Raw genomic sequence first — 18,917 nt, forward strand, 5'->3', positions numbered from 1 at the left:
GGATTTAGGACTTCTCCATTTCTTTTTGGGCCATGAGATTTATCAGTCTCGGACGGGGATTTTCATCTCTTAGCAAATATATGTTCAAGAGATGGAGGATTGTTGGTCCATTTCTACTTCTATGGATCCGAATTGAAGACCACTTCATACGCAGATTCTCCTTTGGCAGATGCTACTCGCTACCGTCAGCTAATTGGATCAGTGATTTGGCTCCTCAACACATGAGTTGATCTATGTTTTGCTGCAGGTCTCTTGGCTGGGTTCATGAGTGCGCCTCTGCAGGTGCATTGGTAGGTTGCTCAGAGGATACTACGGTATTTGAGGGGGACCTTCAGCTTAGGGATTCATTATCCAGCAGGTACAGGTGTTACTGATCTTGTTCTTGCCGGTTGGAGTGATTCATATTGGGTTGGCGATGTGGATCACAGGCGGTCTACTACAGGTTATTGTTTTACCTTGGGTGCTGGTGCTCTCTCTTGGAGTAGCAAGAAGTAGCCACGGTAGTCCTATCTTCGACTAAGGCCGAGTATTGGGCTGCATCTTCTACCACATGTGAGGCTGTGTGGCTGCATCTTCTACCACATGTTTTGCTGTAGGTCTCTTGGCTGGGTTCATGAGTGCGCCTCAGCAAGTGCATTGGCAGGTTGCTCAGAGGATAGTACAGTATATGAAGGGAACCTTTGGCTTAGGGATTCATTATCCAGCAGGTACAAGTGCTACTGATCTTGTTCTTGCCGGTTGGAGTGATTCATATTGGGCTAGTGATATGGATCACATGTGGTCTACTACAGGTTATTGTTTTACCTTGGGTGCTGGTGCTATCTCTTGGAGTAGCAAGAAGCAGCCCACGGTAGCCCTATCTTCGACTAAGGCCGAGTATTGGGCTGCATCTTCTACCACATGTGAGGCTGTGTGGCTTCGGCGGTTGTTGGAGGAGCTTGGATGCCCCTAGACTCGTTCTACCATCTTGCGGTGTGACAATGAGAGTTGCATTGCTTTGCCACGGAATCTCGTATTCCATGCTTGGACGAAGCACATAGAGATCCAGTATCACTTTATCAGGGAGAAGCTTCTGGATGCGACCATTGATGTGGCGTTTTGTAAGATTGAAGACAATCTTGTAGATTCGTTTACGAAGGCCCTCCCCCAGGCTTTACTTCATCGACATTCCAGATCCCCACATCTGTTGCCTTGTCTAGGATCTGTCGTCAGCTCTCAACAGTTGGATTGACCGACTACAGTTGGCTACATTAAATGCAGCCGACCTGCCTATTTTGGCATTTTATGAGGCATTATTTTCAGCCTTTTTAAAGGTCGAGTTCTAGCAGTTTTACTCACCTGTATCTGACAGATTACAACTTGCTGGTGACAGAGATAGCACTTGGGCTAACGGAGATCGAGGTCCTCAAGGTAGAGACAGACACAAATATTCTCTTTGCTACCCATGTATAATTTTGCATTCTTATACAATATTCTTCATTGCAAATTTTCTGCGTTTCACTCTCTCTCTCTCTTTCTCTCTCTCTCTCTCTCTCCTCTCTCCGTTTACTCTGTCATGGTCATTCGCTTTCGCATTGCTACACTTTGACAGCTGTCACTTGCTATTGATTGGCCTTCTCTTGCCCCTGGTTGCCTTAGAAGGTCCTTTAATGGCTACAAATCAGACCAACAACATCTCCTCTCTCTCTCTTGCAGGTTGAATTCATTAAAAATGCCTCTCTCCAGCCTTTAAAGACGTTTTTCAGTCTTGCATGGGAATTTTGGACAAGTGGTAGCCTTCCCAAATGGTTTTTACAGCATTTGCCATAATTAAATATTAATTTTCAGTCTTTAAATACTGAAAATTAATCTAATAATTATTTTGGTACTCTGAAAAATAATCTTACTGGCCAATAATTAAATTGGCCAGGCAACTTTCATTCCCAAGTGTCTTTGCGCTATCTTTGACCATCGGATTGGTGTTAGGTACCGTTAAACGCCACTTCTCTAGTGTTATTAATTGACAACTTATGACCGAATGAATGACCTAGGCCAACAATTGACACCAGATACCACCAACTACTTGTGCAACATAACTTACAATAACTTTTGCCTTTGATATCCCATGATTTTCTCGGGTCTCGGGCTCGTAAATTTACTTTAACCCTAGTTGCACCTAACATGTGCAACATTTACTTGATCATATAATTAAAAATTAATCCACATGTTAAGTGAGGTTTCAAAAATACATGTCCTCATGACAGAAGATAGTTGCAAACAAGTGCTAGTAGGTAGTAGATAGTGTGAGGCAATATCGATTGAGATGTTGTCCTCGAACGGGGTGTGGGTAGGTAGTAAAGCTTTAGTACTTGCAATTTTTAAAAAATGAGAATGGATTGAGTGAAAGGGTAGCTTGTCTATTTATAGAAAGTTTGGGGCCTTCCAAATTAGGGTTTGCATGTGGGACACTGAGACTCTCTAGTATTGCATCTGTTTTTAAAGAAAAGATTTAAATTCATTAATTAACTTGAGTTTAAGGGTTGTTTAATTAGGGCTAATGAGTTTTTAGCTTAACACCCTCTCTTAGGCTCAAAACTGGAACTAGAAAGGGATTGCAAATAAGCCCAAGCCCTTGTTTTTTTCTTTTTCCTTAGGCATCCCACCCCAAAGCAGCGAAGGTATCGGACAAAGGGCGCATGTCGGCTGCCTAATGACGTACCAAGACTACAACGGTAATGGTTATCTTACCAAGGGAGTCCAAGTGTTCACCCTAGACATAGGATAAAGCATTGGATAAAGGGTACTTGTTAGCTATCTAGTGGCCTACTAAGTCTTGCAAAGGCGGATGGAAACATAATGGACTATCTTTTTTCAAAATTTTTAAAAGTAAAAAAAAATTATTTAAGAGCTTTTGTTTTGTTTTTCAAAAGATTTAGCATTAAATGAGGGTTTTTCATAAGGTTTCGGCCTATTGAGTAACAGTGCCCAAAAGTGAGAAAGGAATGGCCAACCCCAAGATCTTAACAAGACAAACAAGGCTATTCCTACAAGTACCAGATGTCGATGATGATAGAAATAGACCAAATGTGTGAAGCAAATATGGTGAGTATGTGGAGAGGCAAAAAAGAAGTGTGAAAATCAAGCTAGGTAAGCTAAGCAAGCAAAGGAGATTGCCATGTGTAATATTGCGAGTATGGTGGATCTAGAGTCAACCATTCCAAAGACTGAAAAGGGATAAATGTGCATAGATATATGTTTATAAGAACACAATATTGATGCATAGGAGTTATGCATGAGGCAATGCAATGGGATCGTGCTCATGCATGTTGGGTGTAAAGGCCCTTTACGCTCTCCTGCATATATATTACTTCACACACGTGAACTCACCCTAGCGGGTGTAAGTATACTGTACCTAAGTATAAATACATTCTTTTATTCTTCGTGTGTACCACACTGGTACACACCTATTCGTTGACTCACTCTCACACACTCTCACTGTTCATCACCTCGATTAATATGTGTGCTGTCTTTGCTTCCGCTTCTACCCAACAAACTGGTATCAGAGCACGATGGTACAAGCCGACAGTCATTACAGATAGTGCAGTCATCATTGAGACCGACGGATGAAACAGGCTGATGAGGTGCAGGCAATAGCTGCAGGCTATAGTTGCAGTTGAGCAGGCGACAGCTTTGTGATGGGCGAACGGCCTAGGCGACATGTAGGCAGCCAACGATAGGTCAGGTGTGACATGCAGGACTGCATGATAGGTTAGACTGCGACAAGGCTAGGTCGATAGGACAAACGACTCGCGTGACTAGGACCAGCACGCGACAGTCAACAAACGACCAGGTAGATGAGACAGACTGCTCGCGACAGGAAACCGAGGAAGCGTGTGCGTTGGGCTGATGGCTAACGATAGCCAGACAGGCAGGTCAATGGCCCCCTGCAAATTTGAAAATTTTCAGTTTTCTTTGAATTTCTCCCCTTTCGGGCGTTCACACGCATAAGCATAAATCGTAAATTTGTGTAAATTTGCTCTTAGAAATTTGGGGCTTTTTTCAGATTTGATGCTAGATACATGTTCCAATGATTCTTGACTCATAAATTGCAGACATTGAGTGTATAGGTCTCAAAAATTTTGGAGATTTTCAGATGCAAGTGAAATTTTTGCTTGGTTGATCCAATTTCTTGGAAATTTGTGCACTCTTGGATCCTGAAATTTGGGGCTTTTGCAGAATTCATGAAATTTTTGCAACATTTATCCGTACTTGATGCTTAGGAAGATGTATTGAAGCAATTGGAGCAAATTAACTGCAAAAATTTTGGGGCTTTTCACATTGGTGATGTATCTTGAGTTGATTTGAGATTGGACAGTGAAAAACTTAGCAGATTCGCTGCTGAGTGGGAGTTTTTTGAGCCTTGGATGCTTCAAATGTTGAAAAAGGGTAGCTTCTCTTGGTATATGTATTCCTGAATACTCACTATGCAGTGAAACAATGGTAAATACATCATTTGGGTATTATGGTGATGTATTACTGAAGTGGGAGCTGTCTTTAATGCAAATGTATCAGATTTGATTCATGTATATGCTGGAATCAGTACTTGAGACTAAAATTGCAACTAAACATTTGCTTCTTGGACACTTTGAAGTACAAGAGTGTGCACTTGCTGTTGCAATTCAACAACCTTGCTTTTGGCTGAAAGCATCCAGCTCTTAATTGCAATTGTGTATTGCTAAAGATGGTTGGCAGTGCATCTACATTTGACACAAAGAATCTCTTTGAGATTCGTAGCAATGGTTTTGATCTTTGGAAAGATCGTATGCAAGGTATACTCTTTCTTAAGGATTGTGATGATGCTTTAGCAGAACATAAGCTTGTTACTTTGTTAGATGAGAATTGGGCTAAAGTGAATAAAAAGGCCATTACTGACATTAAAATGGCCGTCACAGACGATATCTTGGTTGATATAAAGGGGCTTAATATTGCCTATGTAGTTTGGGAGAAACTCAAGGCTACTTATGAGAATACAACTCTTGTCAATGAGGTACATCTCATGCAGAAGTTGGTTAACTTGAAGCTTGATGAGTCTAAGTTTGCCTCAGAGCATTTGAATGCTTTCACTGGTATTTTGAGTCAGTTTTTATAGGATGTAGTTTTGCTAGCTTTTGATCCTAAATTGAGGGCTATCTTCTTGCTCATGACCTTGCCCGATTCATGGGAAGCATTGGTTGTATCATTGAGTAATAACGCTACCTTGACATTTGATGGTGTGCGTGGTTCTATTCTAAATGAAGAGATTAGATACAAGGCAAGTAGGGAAAACAGTGGATTAGCCTACAAAGTAAGAGAAAGAATTGAAAAAATATCTAATGCTTCAAATAAAAACAAAAATCACAGCAAAAGCAAGGAAAAACAACAAGATGTAACTTGTTATCAATGTGGTCGCAAAGGGCATAAAAAGCCCGATTGCAAGTACTTTAAAAGGAACAAGAATGCAAGAAGCAAGCTAATGCAAAACGTAAAAAGAATGATAAGGATGGTAGCTCTACTCCTAAAGAGATAGAAAAATCAAATGTGGTATCTAGTGTTGTTATTAAGGAAATAGAAGAGGAAAAAGATACTGACTTACTGGTTGCATTTTCAGATCCACATGCTATGACAATAGAGGACATGTATATTACTAAAACGGATGTGATAGATGCTTTGTTGTCGGCTCATGATGGTTTGCCACAATCGTGGATTGTTGACAGTGGTGCTTCATTTCATGTAACTTCATCTTTGGAGTGTTTTTTTTCTTATGCAGAAGGTAATCTTGGAAAAGTTTACCTTGGCAATAATCATGCATGTGATATCGAAGGAATGGGCACCATACACCTGGCTCTAGAAAATGGTCAGGAATTGATTATTCATGATGTTAGGTATATACTTGGTATCAAGAAAAGCTTGCTTTCTATTGGGCAGCTAGACAACAAATGTTACTCCACTACTTTTGGTGGTGGAATATGGAAAATACAGAGTCTATGGTAGTCACTAGAGGTGGAAAAAAAGAGACTTTGTATTATCTCTACTGCAAGACACTTTCTGGAAAGTTTGTTGGAGTTGTTGAAGTGCAGTCATATATGGGGTTATGGCACAAGCATCTTGGACGCATGAGCCAAAAGGGTTTGCAGGCACTTTCTTCACTTGAAAGAGTCGATGTGAAAAACTCAAAGCTTGTCTTTTGTGATGACTAAAGGGTTTGTAGGCACTTTTTTTACTTGGAAGTGCCAATGTGAAAAACTCAAAGCTTGACTTTTGTGATGATTGTGTTCTTGGTAAACATGTAAAGAGTCTATACTCTCATAGAGCCTCTAGGAATGCATGTATCTTGGATTTAGTCCATTTTGATGTATGCACCATGCCAATAAAAACTCCTAGTGGTTTCTATTATTTTGTGTCCTTTATTGATGACCATTCTAGAAATCTATGGGTTTACTTGCTTAAGTAGAAAAGTGAAGTATTGGATGCTGTTAAAAAGTTTTATGCATTGGTTAGTACTCAAAAGGGTTTAAAATTAAAATGCATAAGAATAGATAACGGGAGAGAGCATGTATCTAAAGAATTCAATAAGTTTTGTGATGTCAATGGGATTAAATGGGAGCTTACAGCTCCTTACAATCCATCATCTAATGGTGTAGCTGAGCGAATGAATCGCTCGCTATGCGAGAAGATTCTGTGTATGCTGTCCACAGCTAATCTCTTGCAATCGTTTTGGGGAGAGGCACTTAAAACCGCGGTGCATATTTGTAACCAATCTCCACATTGTGCACTTGAAAGTGGCATCCCTGAAGAGGTTTGGTTTGGCAAATCTGCTTCATATGACCAATTAACCTTTGTCAGGTAATTTGTGTTGAGATATCGAGCTCCACTCGTGATATGCTAGGGTGACCGCTGTGTATTTATGTCACCGACTTGTTAGCTGCAGATGCGGTTGGTACACCGCCCATGAATAATAGCTAGATGACAGCTATCCTTATCTACTCTAGTTCGTGGCTTAGTTAGTATGCCACCTTAGTTAGTTGAGTTTGGTTTGAGACCCATATATAGGGTTCTTCGATTTCTCTGTACTTGTGTTCTTTTTGGCTTACACAACTAAGAAGAGGAAAACTGTTTTCAGCCTCCACCTTTGTGTGTATTCCCCCATTGTGCAAGTGAGAGAGCTACAAGTGAGACTCCTTCCTTGTCTCCCACAATCTTGACATGGCATTAGAGTCTGGTTCGTAGTAAGGAGCTCAGGAAAGCAAACCAAGTTCGCGGTGTTTTGGTAAGAGGACCAGTGTTGCTTTCATTTTTCAAGTTTGGGAGCAAGTCTCTGCAGGTAGCATAGCCGGAAAGTGCAAGAGTGCATTGTCTCAGATTGAGACGCCCTTCGTGGTGTAGCAAAAGGGCAGTATATATTGCGGGTGAGGGCTTTAGCTCTTGGTTGCCCTGTTTTTTTGATTCGAGGCCATTTCGGGTCCTGTTTTGGAGACGGAAGTTTTCCGCATGCACTCAGAAAAAGGCTTTGTTTTTTGCTGTGCGACCAGTGTTCTACAGGTCAATGAAAAGTTACCGTAGAAATTGCATCGTATGTCTGTGCGTAGAGACATTGGGAGTTATAGAATCATCCTTGTTGCCTGTTGATGCAAAATCGTCACTAGGAGTGACTGTGTGGTCAAATACCACTTTCGTCAATTTTGCAGATTTGCCCTTGTGAGACTGAAGCTGTGTTTTTTGCAGTGATAGAATTTTTTGCAGTGTTCTGTAATGGCGTCTGATTCTCTTTCATAGATTGTCACTGAAAAGCTTGACAAGAACAACTTCCAAACATAGAAGTTTAGAATGACGAATTTTCTTATGGGAAAAGGATATTGGGAATTTGTTGCAGGAAATGAAGAAGAACTAGTTCTTCCTGATGTTCCCAATCAACAGTAAATGCAGACATTTAAAGGATGGCATGAGAGAGCCAGAAAAGTTATGTACTGGCTGTCTATCAGTATTTCAGACCCTATGATTATGCATATTCAGGATGCAAGTACGCCAAAGGAGGCATGGGATACTTTTCAAAAATGTATAGCACAAATGCGTAAGCCAGGAAAATGCAGCTCAAGCAAGAGTTGCACAATGTGTAAAGAGAAAGTATGAGCATCAATGACTACCACATGAAGGTGAAGAAGATTGCAGATGCACTTGCTTCCATTGGGTCGCTAGTGGAAGATGATGATTTAGTTTCCGTGACCTTGAATGGTCTAGGAAAGGATTATGCACAGTTCCGAACATCCATTTCCGTTCGTGAAAGATTTCCTGATTTTGAGGAGTTGATTGCTCTTCTAATTTCTGAGGAGCAGAGAAATGGTGGTGTATCTTCTTCACGAGGAACTTAAAAAAAAACTGTCTTCTACTCAAATGCTGGAAGAGGTAGAGGCAGAGGTAGAGGAGGCCGTGGTAGAAATCAGAATATGAAGCAAACTCAAGAAAACCAGTCCTATGCAGGAGGACATGGTAACTCTATAGGCAAAAAGTGGTAAAACCTTGTTGGGAATAAAGGCTCACCGTGCCTTTTACAGTGTTGCACGCACCATTGCACATGTACTTTATATATTTTTTCAAAAACCTAAAGTGGTGCACGTCGTCATTATACCCATAAGGAGTATTGCTTCTTTCTCACTCCCTCACTCTCTACTTTGCACTTCCTCTCTCACTGTGCATATCTTAACTGCCGCACTCTATCTCGATCCTCGTGCACTTGTCAACAAACAGGCATTAGAGGAGGCAAGGAGTGAGCTCAGGAGTGCAAGTTCCTCATGGTGCAGTCAGGCATGATTTGGGTGAGCAGGCAACTGCCTAGTGGGCGCAGATTCGACTGGCGGGATGACGAACAGGCAACGGCTTGGCAAGGGGCAGGTTGACGTGTCAAAGCGGGCGGGCCTGGCGAGTAGTTGATGGGCTGTGATGGCTGGGCAATAGGTTGCGACCAAGCGTTGGTGTGCCAGCAAGCGGCGCGGGTCCACAGCGGGCGACGGAGCCATGATTCGGCCCAGGCAAAGATCACGCGTGGTCAATGTCTTGACAATTCTGATTTTTGTCATTTTTTAAAATTATTTTCTGCAACTTGTCCCCTTCCACTGACGGGCGTTTGCATGCCCGTGCACAGTGTGCACTTTTGACCTGAAAAATTGGGGCTTTTCTTGGATTTGGGGATTTTGATGTTGGACAGGACAATCTGACTTAGAAATTGCAAATTCGGCGACATTTGCCCGGGAAATTTGGGGCTTTTCACATTTTAGTGAGATTTTGTCAATTTCACTAAAATTTGTGCACACTAGACCCGAGAAAATTGGGGCTTTTGTAGAATTTCATCAATTTGTGCAAGAATTGCTTGGTATATGCACTTGGGTGCATGTATTGATGTAATTTGGGTGGATTTGCCTTTGAAAATTGGGGCTTTGATGTACCACAAATTCAGTAAGAACAAATGCCTTTGAAACAACTAGAACCAGCTGTACAACATGTTCAATCTGCAGAACAACAAGCTGTTAATGCAGATTTGCAAGTTGAACAGCCAGCAGATCTTGATTATTGGGTCTGTAGGTCGACTAGAATGCAAAGACTGATGGGCATTCGCATGTGCAAGCGTAGTGTGAAATTTTGAGCCGAATAAATTGGGGTTTTTCCCGGATTTGGGGGTTTTGATGTAGAACATGACAATTTGATTCAGAAATGGTAAATTTGGTGTACAGTTGCCTGGGAAGTATGGGGTTTTTTACATTTTAGTGAAATTTTGTCAATTTCAGTGAAATTTGTGCACATTGGACCCAAGAAAATTGGGGCTTTTTCAGAATTTCATCAAATTGTGCAAAAATTGCTTGGTATATGTACTTGGGTACATGTATTGATGCAATTTGGGTGGATTTGCCTTAGAAAATTTGGGGCTTAATCGTCAAATTTGTGTCTGAGAATGCATTTGGAACATAAATTGCAGCAGAATTTTGGGGATTTCACATGCAATTGGTGCATTGGCCTATAAACCTAGCTATAATTGATCGTGGAGTGCAATAGGGTAGGCATTCTCTAATTCTGGAAGTCAATTTGCAGATCTGAAATTTTTGGAATTTCTTGATTTTCACTGCTGGTTTTGGTAGTTGCAGCATACCGTGGTCATTTGTGTGACATTTGGCCTTGCATTTGCTGACGTTTGAGTCAATTTAGTGCTGCAAATCATGGCTGGAAACAATGACAGGGTGTACACAATTTTGCAATATTGCAAAAACAGTGCTACAATGTCTTGGTGCAGGAGAAATAGGCGAAGCCTATCAAAGTGAAGGGAATAAGACCAGCATGTATGGAACAAGAAGAGTGGGATGGTTTGGACGAGCTTGCGTGCTCTACCATAGAGCTCTCAGTGTCAAACAACTTGCTCTTTAACATTGAGAAGTTGAATTCTACATATGAAATGTGGTGAAGACTTCAGGAATTGTATGCTAAAAAAAGTGCAGCCAACAAGGTTTATTGGCTGAAAAAGTTGATGAACCTTCACATGAAGGAAGGTATAGCCATGTCTATACATTTGAATGAGTTCAACTCAATTTTCAGTCAGCTGATTGCTTTGGATTTCCACATTGATGATGAGTTCAAGGCTACTTTCGTGCTATGCACTTTGCCTAAAAGTTGGGATACTTTCCGGACAACTTTGAGTAACTCAAATGCTCAGTTGTTATATTTTGATGTGGAGAGTTCTTTGCCAATGGAAGAACTCAACATGCAAAATAATTCAACAAACAAGTCTTCTAATGCATTCCACACTAGGGGCATATTTCAGCAAAAGGGCAGTTCTGAAAATAGAGTATGCAGCACGTCTCATGGCAAAAGTGTGGAGTGTCATCATTGTGGCAGGAAAGGGCACTACAAGCAGGATTGTTTTCAATTAAAGAAAGAGAAAGGCAAAAACAAAAACACTGAAGACAACAAGGCTGAGAAAAAGGACAGCCAACATGCAAAGAAAAGTGGTGTGAAGATAGAGGAGGTAAATGTAGTCACTCATGAGAATGACAGGATATGTACTCCTTGTTTCTTCTTTGCGTACACTTGCATTGATTGCAGATTCTGATGATGACATACACACTTGGATACTTGACTTAGGTGCGTCTTTTCATGTCATACCACATCATGAGTGATTTTGTGACTATAATGGTGGTGCACGTGGTGTTTCCACTTGGGGGATAACCATGTATATCAAATTGCAGGTATTGACAGTGTGATATTGGAATTTCAGCATGGCTCTGTGTTTGTTTTGCATAATGTGAGGCACGTACCTCAGCTCAAGAAGAGCTTGATAAGCACGGGGCAGCTAGATGACGAAGGCTATCATATCACCTTTGGGGATAGCAAATGGAAAATTTGTAAGGGCTCTAAAAGTGATACTTTGTATCCTTTGTATATATTTAGTGTGCTATGCACACTCGGATACTTGACTTAGGTGCGTCTTTTCATGTCACACCACATCATAAGTGGTTTTGTGACTACAATGGTGGTGCATGTGGTGTTTCCACTTGGGGGATAACCATGCATGCCAAATTGCAGGTATTGGCAGTATTATATTGGAATTTCAGCATGGCTTCTTGTTTGTTTTGCATAATGTGAGGCATGTATCTTAGCTCAAGAAGAGCTTGATAAGCACAGGGCAGCTAGATGACGAAGGCTATCATACCACCTTTGGGGATAGCAAATGAAAAATTTGTAAGGGCTCTCACATTTTTGCCAAGGGCTCTAAAAGTGATAGTTTGTATTCTTTGTATGTATTTAGTGTGCGTGACCATGTAGTCATCATAACTGAGTAGCCAAGTATTTGTTTGTGCCATAGCTAGTAGGGATATATGAGTCAAAGTGGAATGAAAGTGCTTTCTTGTTTCGGTTATTTGTCTTATTTGAGATATGCTAATTTTGAACAATGTGATCATTGTATTTTTGGTAAGCATGCTCAAACATCACATAAAAAATCTCTCTCTCTAAAGTCTTTACCCTTAGATTTGGTACATTCAAATGTATGTTAGATACTAGGATTATCTCTAGCAGGAAAGAAGTATTTCATTACCTTTGTTGATGATGCCATGCACAAAGTATGGGTTTATCCAATCCGTCGTAAAGATCAGGCCTTGGATAAATTAAACTTTTTTGGGACACTTGTTGAAAATTAAACCAACAAGACATTAAAGTGTCTTCGCTTTGACAATGGTGGGAAATATGTGTCCAAAGCCTTTCAAGACTTTTGTGACAGCAAAGTCTTCGCTATGATACTATCTTTTGGGAAGATCGCATGCACAAATAGCTTGAAAAGATTGAGGAAGCTAGAAGGTTGTATTGTGGGAAGATGTACCGATAGGACAGTAAACGATGCCCGCTAGACAACAGCAAATACCTGCTGTAAATGTCCCTGAAAATGCAGGGAATAATGCTGAAAACGAACAGGAAGATATTGCCTATGATGTACCATAAATTCAATAAGAATAGATGTCTTTGGTACAACTAGAACCAACTGTGCAACATGTTGAACTTGCAGAACAACAAGCTGTTAATGCAGATTTGCAGGTTGAATAGCCAACAAATCTTGATCATTGGATGTGCAGGTCGACCAAAATGCAAAGGCAGTCAAATAGATTTGTTCCTAGTGTCAATTATATGGCTGATTATGTCATGTTGACAGATTTCGTGAGCCATCATGCTTCAAGGAAGCAATGGACAGAAAAGACAGCAAGAATTAGCATAAGGCTATGCTATCAAAGATGGAATCTCTTATGAAAAATTGCACTTGGGATTTGGTGATAGAAAGTGTTGCCATGCAAATGGGTTTACAAAATGAAAGTCACTTCTGGTTCTTTGCTAAGATACAAGGCACAACTGGTTACTAAAAGGTATAAGTAAGAACTTGGAATTGATTTGTTGAAATTTTTTATACAAAAATAACTTTCTTACATGGTGGTCTGCATGAGAAGAGCTATATACAGCAGCTTGAGGGTTTTGTTGCAAAGGGGAAAGAGCACATGGTATGTAAACTCAACAAGAGTTTGTATGGGTTGAAACAGGCACCACGAGAATTGTATCATAAATTTGATACATTTATGCAATCTCAGGAATTCCATAGATCTCAAGTTGATCACTACTTATACACTAAGAAGGCACCTAATGGTAGTCTTATTCTCTTGGTTTTGTATGTGGATGACATGTTGATTGTATGTAGGGATGTTCATGCCTTGGACTCCTTGAAACAAAGCCTACACAGTAGTTTTGGTATCAAGTATCTTGGTGAGGCCAATCATATCTCTATTTGTCACAATAGGAGTATGTTCCTAAGGTTTTGCAACATTTCAATATGGAGGGGGGGAAAGCCATTGGTGTACCGTTGCCTCGTGAAACTTAGTGCACATGATAGCCCTACATCTGATGATAGAAAGGTTGAGATGACCAAGATTCCTTATGCCTCAGCTACTGGTAGCTTGATGTATGCTATGGCTGCCACACATCGTGACATTGCATTTGCCGTGGGAGTGGTTAGCTAGTAAATGGCATATCTTGGCCAAAAGCATTGAGAAGCAGTGAAGGGTATCGTGAGATACCTTAAGGGCAAAAAGGACTTGCGTATTTGCTTTGGGAAGTAGAAGTCATCTGTTGTTGGCTTCACGGATGCAATCTATGGTAGTTATCCTGATTGTAGGAAGTCTATTTGAGGATATGTGTTCATGTTCACAGGGGGAGCAGTCTCTTGGATATCTAGACTGTAAATGTGTGTTGCATTGTCTACTACAAAGGTAGAGTATGTGGCTGCCACTAAGGTAGGCTTTATGGCTTTCATGTCTGGTGAGAGAGCTTGGCATTGTAGAGGTTCCTATCCTCCACTGTGATAGTCAGAGTGCTATCATGCTAGCATGGAATCCTGCCTTTCATGCAAAGACAAAGCACACACAAGTGAAGTATCATTTTATTAGGGATGTACTTGACAGCAAGAGCATTGAGCTTGTTAAGGTACATAGAGATGATAACCTTGCAAACCTTCTCTCGAAGGGTCTGTCAGTAGAGCAGTTTGCTCATTGCCGCCAAATGATGGGGGTTGGATTATGGATAGTATATGTGTGTTTCAGCTTTGTACATGCATAGACTTACCTAATTCTTTCCTCTACCTTTAGGCACATTGCCTTATGGTGGGAGGTTGTTGGTAATAAAGGCTCACCGTGCCTTTTACGGCGTTCGGGTGTGCACGCACCCTTACACATGTACTTTATATATATTATCAAAAACCAAAAGTGGTACACATTGTCATTGTATCCACAACGAGTCTTGCTTCTTTCTCACTCTCTCACTCTCTACTCTGCACTTCCTCTCTCACTATGCATATCTCAACTGCTGCACTCTGTCTCAATCCTTGCGCACTCGTCAACAAACCCGAAATAGGGTCAAAACTAAAAAAATGACCAAAAGTGCCCAAAAGCTTAAAAGATATGCACTAATGTGCCCTCCATCTAAAGTGTCTAAAACACATAAAATGACAAACAAATACAATTACTGCTGTCCTGTACATGGCCTGCCTGTATTGTATAATTTTGCTCCTTTTTTTGAGTGAGTATTTTTTTAGTAGAATTTTACTCCTCTGGAAAAAAGACCAGATTGCTTTGTTCCTGCAACTCCAGCAAGGTCCTCCTTGTCGTTTTATTGAGCCTGTCAAACAAGTCCCTGATATGGACCGCTACTTGAGAAGGTGAGTCATTCTCTAAAACATTAAGCTTACTGTGAATAAGTGAAAAGGAATCATGAACAGAAAACAATAATACAAAAGCTCTTTGTTTCTGATCAAAATAAAATTTATAAGGGAAATTGAGAATAGAAAATCTCTCTTTCTGATCTGTCTACATTTACCATGTGGCCAAACTTAGGCAGATCATTCATGCAATTAAATATATTTTGTTAGTTCTGCTTATCATGCAAGTTGGGAAGATATGTATAAACCAGTTGGCAGTTTTGGTTACCAAGGTTTTTGATATGTTGCTGCAATTTCCATTTGCTGGTACAACTCTTGTTTTGATGTTCAAAGTGTGTGCACATGCAGCCTGTTTCATCAAATAAGGACAAGCCATCAAAGTTGCATAGACGAAAGCATCAGATAGGGTCCCTTTATTTTGATATGAAGCAGAAAGAGATGGAGCTTTTAGAAAGGCGGGCTAAAGGAAATCTTACGAAGTCTGAAACACAGGCAAAATATGGCTGGTAAGGGTGTAGACATGCCTGATTGCATGATGAGATCTGATGTGGACTCCTACAGATTTTAAAGTATGATACCTTGTATGCTTTTTACATTTTTCTTCAAACAAGTTCAAGCTATTTCAAATGTAAAAGTCACTGATCTCTTGAGCAATGGGCCTGTGGTTGTTCTCTCTATGTTCTGTGTTATGTGCTGCAACAAGCTCTAAGCTGTAACATGACGGGTTCTAGGGAAGATGGTCTTTCTTGCTATCTTTGTGCAGTACTTACAATATTCATAAATAGTATTGAAAATGTCTTTGGCTGATCTGGACATATATCTATGGGTGGATGATTTGGATGGGTTGGGGATGGCATGTGCGAGGGAGGGAAAATTTTTTCGAGTGCTCATGTATAGTTGTGTTGGATAATACAGTACAAACATGAGAATGAACCAAATAAGAAATATCTCTAATAGCGGTCTGCTTGATGAAACAAAAGTCTATTTAGTCAGTGTGACCTGGGTCTGTGATCTGGGTCCAACGTATCTGCTACTCTAGGGAGGGAGCACATGTGTCGCTGAAGTATATCTTTGATTTAGATGTAAAAGGTATGGTTGGCACGATGAGACTCTCAATTGGTGAGGCCTCTTGATTGGAAACCAGCCCTCACTGCCTTCCAACATCATCTAAGTACTAGCGCGGTTGTCTTTCGTGTGACTCTTTTGTGGCTGTAGGGGTAGCCCACATTTTTCAAGGTGGTATTTAAAGCCAACATACAGGGTTATTGATTGGCTGCACTAAAGTATCGTATGTTGAACTTGCTTCATGCATAGATGTGATGAAACAAAGGCAGGTCAAAAAGGTTATGAATGAGACAAAGTAGGTTGGGTTGCAGGATTAAGCTTTTGAGGTTTATCATGCTTTATGGCCATGATTGAGCTTTCAGGTGCATGAAGACTGCTATAAGTACATTTTTGGCAGGTGTAAAGAAGATTTTGTTTGTTACATGGACATAGAATTAGAACTGGTAGAGGTTATTTTCATGCTCAGAAAGAATGACCCTTTTGCATCTAAACACGGTTTATCATAAACTCTTTTGTGCATGTGTCTGCTGTACTGCATCAGACACATGCAAATGGGTCCAGTGACATTTCAACACGGTTTATCATAAACTCTTTTGTGCATGTGTCTGCTGTACTGCAGCTCTGCAAATGGGTCCAGTGACATTTCAACTCAGCATTATGTATGCCTTTATACTCAGAATTGGTCAATGTTAATTTTCAGCTTAGAAAGAATATCCCTCTTCTTGGAATAATTGTATGAAAGTTAGTCCCTTGGCTTGATCTTGTTGGATGTTTTCATAGAGGGCCTTTCATCCATCATCATACCAGTTGTGCTAATAATGAGAGATCTATGTGGGTAGGATGTACAAGGGAATGCAGTTTTGGTTGTTTCGTGTGAGAGCCAGGTAAAGTGGTAATAAGTAAGAACAATCTAATTAAATGAAATGCACTTATGACTGGGATTCTCTACAACGTTTAACATCCCATAAAGGAGTATACCACGAAGGGTGTTCTGCTTTGAGACAAGAGGTGGAATGTAGTGTGATGTCTTGGATCGTCAGTGTAATCCAAGGTCATTGCGGAGCACGGTATTAACCATGAAATGTGCTTTGCCTTTAAAGGACTTTAAAAACTAGGTTTTAAGAAAACGTAAAGAGAGCTGGCACTAACTGTCAAACTTGTTTTACCTTCAAAGAACTTTAAATACAAGGTTTTGAGCAGTTCTGGCTCCAAAAGTTGGTGAGACGTAACTAAGTTGCTCCATTAACTGCATCCTACTCCAAATTCAAAGAACATGCAAATCATTAAACATTTAAAAAGTAAAACCATTTTAAAATTTTTATTAAACATTTAGTTGATATTTTATTGGAGTATAAATAGCATAGTTACTTAAGTCTAAAGCTGATCTATGATTAGAGAAACTACTCAATGTTGGTGTTGGTGGAAACAATTTCAATAGGGCAATGCAAGAGCTCAAGTAACAATAGAGGAGCAAGACAAAAGCTCCGTAGCTTTATCATCCAAGGTAACAAGAGAAAAGACGATTCAAAAGATTAGTACCCAAGCCTAGAATGCGTAAGGATGAGGTGTATACAAGGGAAAAATCCTCTTAAAGAGGGGAAGACCCAAGTGGACCCAAGTGTGCATAACTCACTACCATAGGTTATGTTATATATATTTCCTACGAGTGATAGATTAAGTGTAAGGATATGGTGGATCAATCTAGGTAGGGTAAAACGTTGAAGTTAAGTGAAAAGCTTGAAAATTCCTCACGAGTGAGGGCCAATGTGGACAGATTTTTGCAAGTTATCTTGTGTACGTATTATAGACCAAGATGATCTTGCTTGTTGATAGGTGTTCCATACAAAATTGATTGCACTTTAGTGTGCTTTGTGCCAGTATGAAAGGTTGGAATCTTTGCAATCGCCAAATCATTGTTGGATATGATTAATCAATGTGTTAGTAGACATATGTCTTGTATCATCCTCTCTTGCTTGCGAGCCTCACAGATGAGGACATTAGAAGCTTTAACATTCTCTTTGTTTGTCATTTTATGTGCTTTCAGCACTTCGGAGGGAGAGCACATTGGTGCATTTTTTTTGGTTTTTCAGGATATGGGTCCTCAACGAAGCAGCATCCTTTTTATACTGGGTAGTTTGTTTTCCAAGTAGACATCTGTTTGTTTGGTTGTGATTTTGTTTGACCAATGAATTTCTTTGTTGTGTAGCGTTGACCTCTATTCTTCATGGCATCATAACATGTGGATAAATCTATGGTTCTTGCTGCATTTATACCTAAAATACCTTTTCAACACTAGCATCCAGATTTTCTACAGGGCATTAAATTGTTTATGGTTTGAAAGGTTGCATTTACTATAGCCGATTTCTATATATCTATGTTTTCGAGATCTTTCTCTTTTTGCCCTGTGTTAAGTACTTCTCACCTTGGATATTCTTGTTGGCATTTAGTGTACACTAATCTTTTTTTATTAGTAAATTGACGAACCGTGAATAGATGAACATCCTAGTTGCAATACCTTTCGTTTTCTTGCAGGTACTTCTTAAATAATATCTATGGCCAATGTGTATTCTTTGGGCGATTGTGTGGTGCGGGATTGTTGAGATTGACCACCATCCTATCATTCTCTCCCTTCATATTCTTCTTGGGCTTCCAATCATCAATTAGCATTGCTTGACATGTTTTGAGCACGTGCATGTGCTACCCTTTCTATCCACATCTGAGAAGCTAGATGGGACAAACTACCCTCTATGGCCGTGCCAAATCAAGTGTCTCCTTGACACCTATGACCTTTGGGATTTTGTTGCAGTTCCTATACTAGGACCTACTGTGGATCCCCATGATGGTGTGACTTTAGATTCGGTAGTTTTATGGGATTGGTTGAATGCTAGAGCCCACTCTTTTCCCTTTTTTAGCTATGCAAATTCTATTCTCATGCATGTAAGACGTATCCACACCATTGTTGAGGTTTGGACAAGATTGGCGACTCTTTCTCAGATTCAGGATTTTGGGCATTGGCTATCTCTTGAGTTGAGACTATGATGGATTTTTGTCACAAATTCCCCTACACAGAGAGATCACATTGATAGGATGGAGGAGATTTGGGATG

At 40.3% G+C, this 18,917-nt stretch overlaps 1 protein-coding gene across 1 annotated transcript in view; it reads left to right on the forward strand.

Moving 5' to 3' along the window:
* The window catches only part of LOC148017634 (mitotic checkpoint protein PRCC-carboxy-term protein), a 31,667-nt gene extending 16,244 nt beyond the window's left edge, over window positions 1–15,423 (forward strand). Inside the window, exon 2 of the mRNA XM_087663059.1 lies at window positions 15,095–15,423. Coding sequence (XP_087519185.1) covers window positions 15,095–15,256 — 162 coding nt within the window. The 3' untranslated portion in view covers window positions 15,257–15,423. The remainder of the gene's footprint in view (window positions 1–15,094) is intronic.
* The last annotated feature ends 3,494 nt before the right edge of the window (window positions 15,424–18,917 follow it).

Source organism: Lygodium microphyllum, chromosome 22, assembly GCF_053477565.2.
Source record: "Lygodium microphyllum isolate KBCC chromosome 22, Lygodium_microphyllum_v1.1.10, whole genome shotgun sequence".
In the NCBI taxonomy this organism is placed as follows: Eukaryota; Viridiplantae; Streptophyta; class Polypodiopsida; order Schizaeales; family Lygodiaceae; genus Lygodium; species Lygodium microphyllum.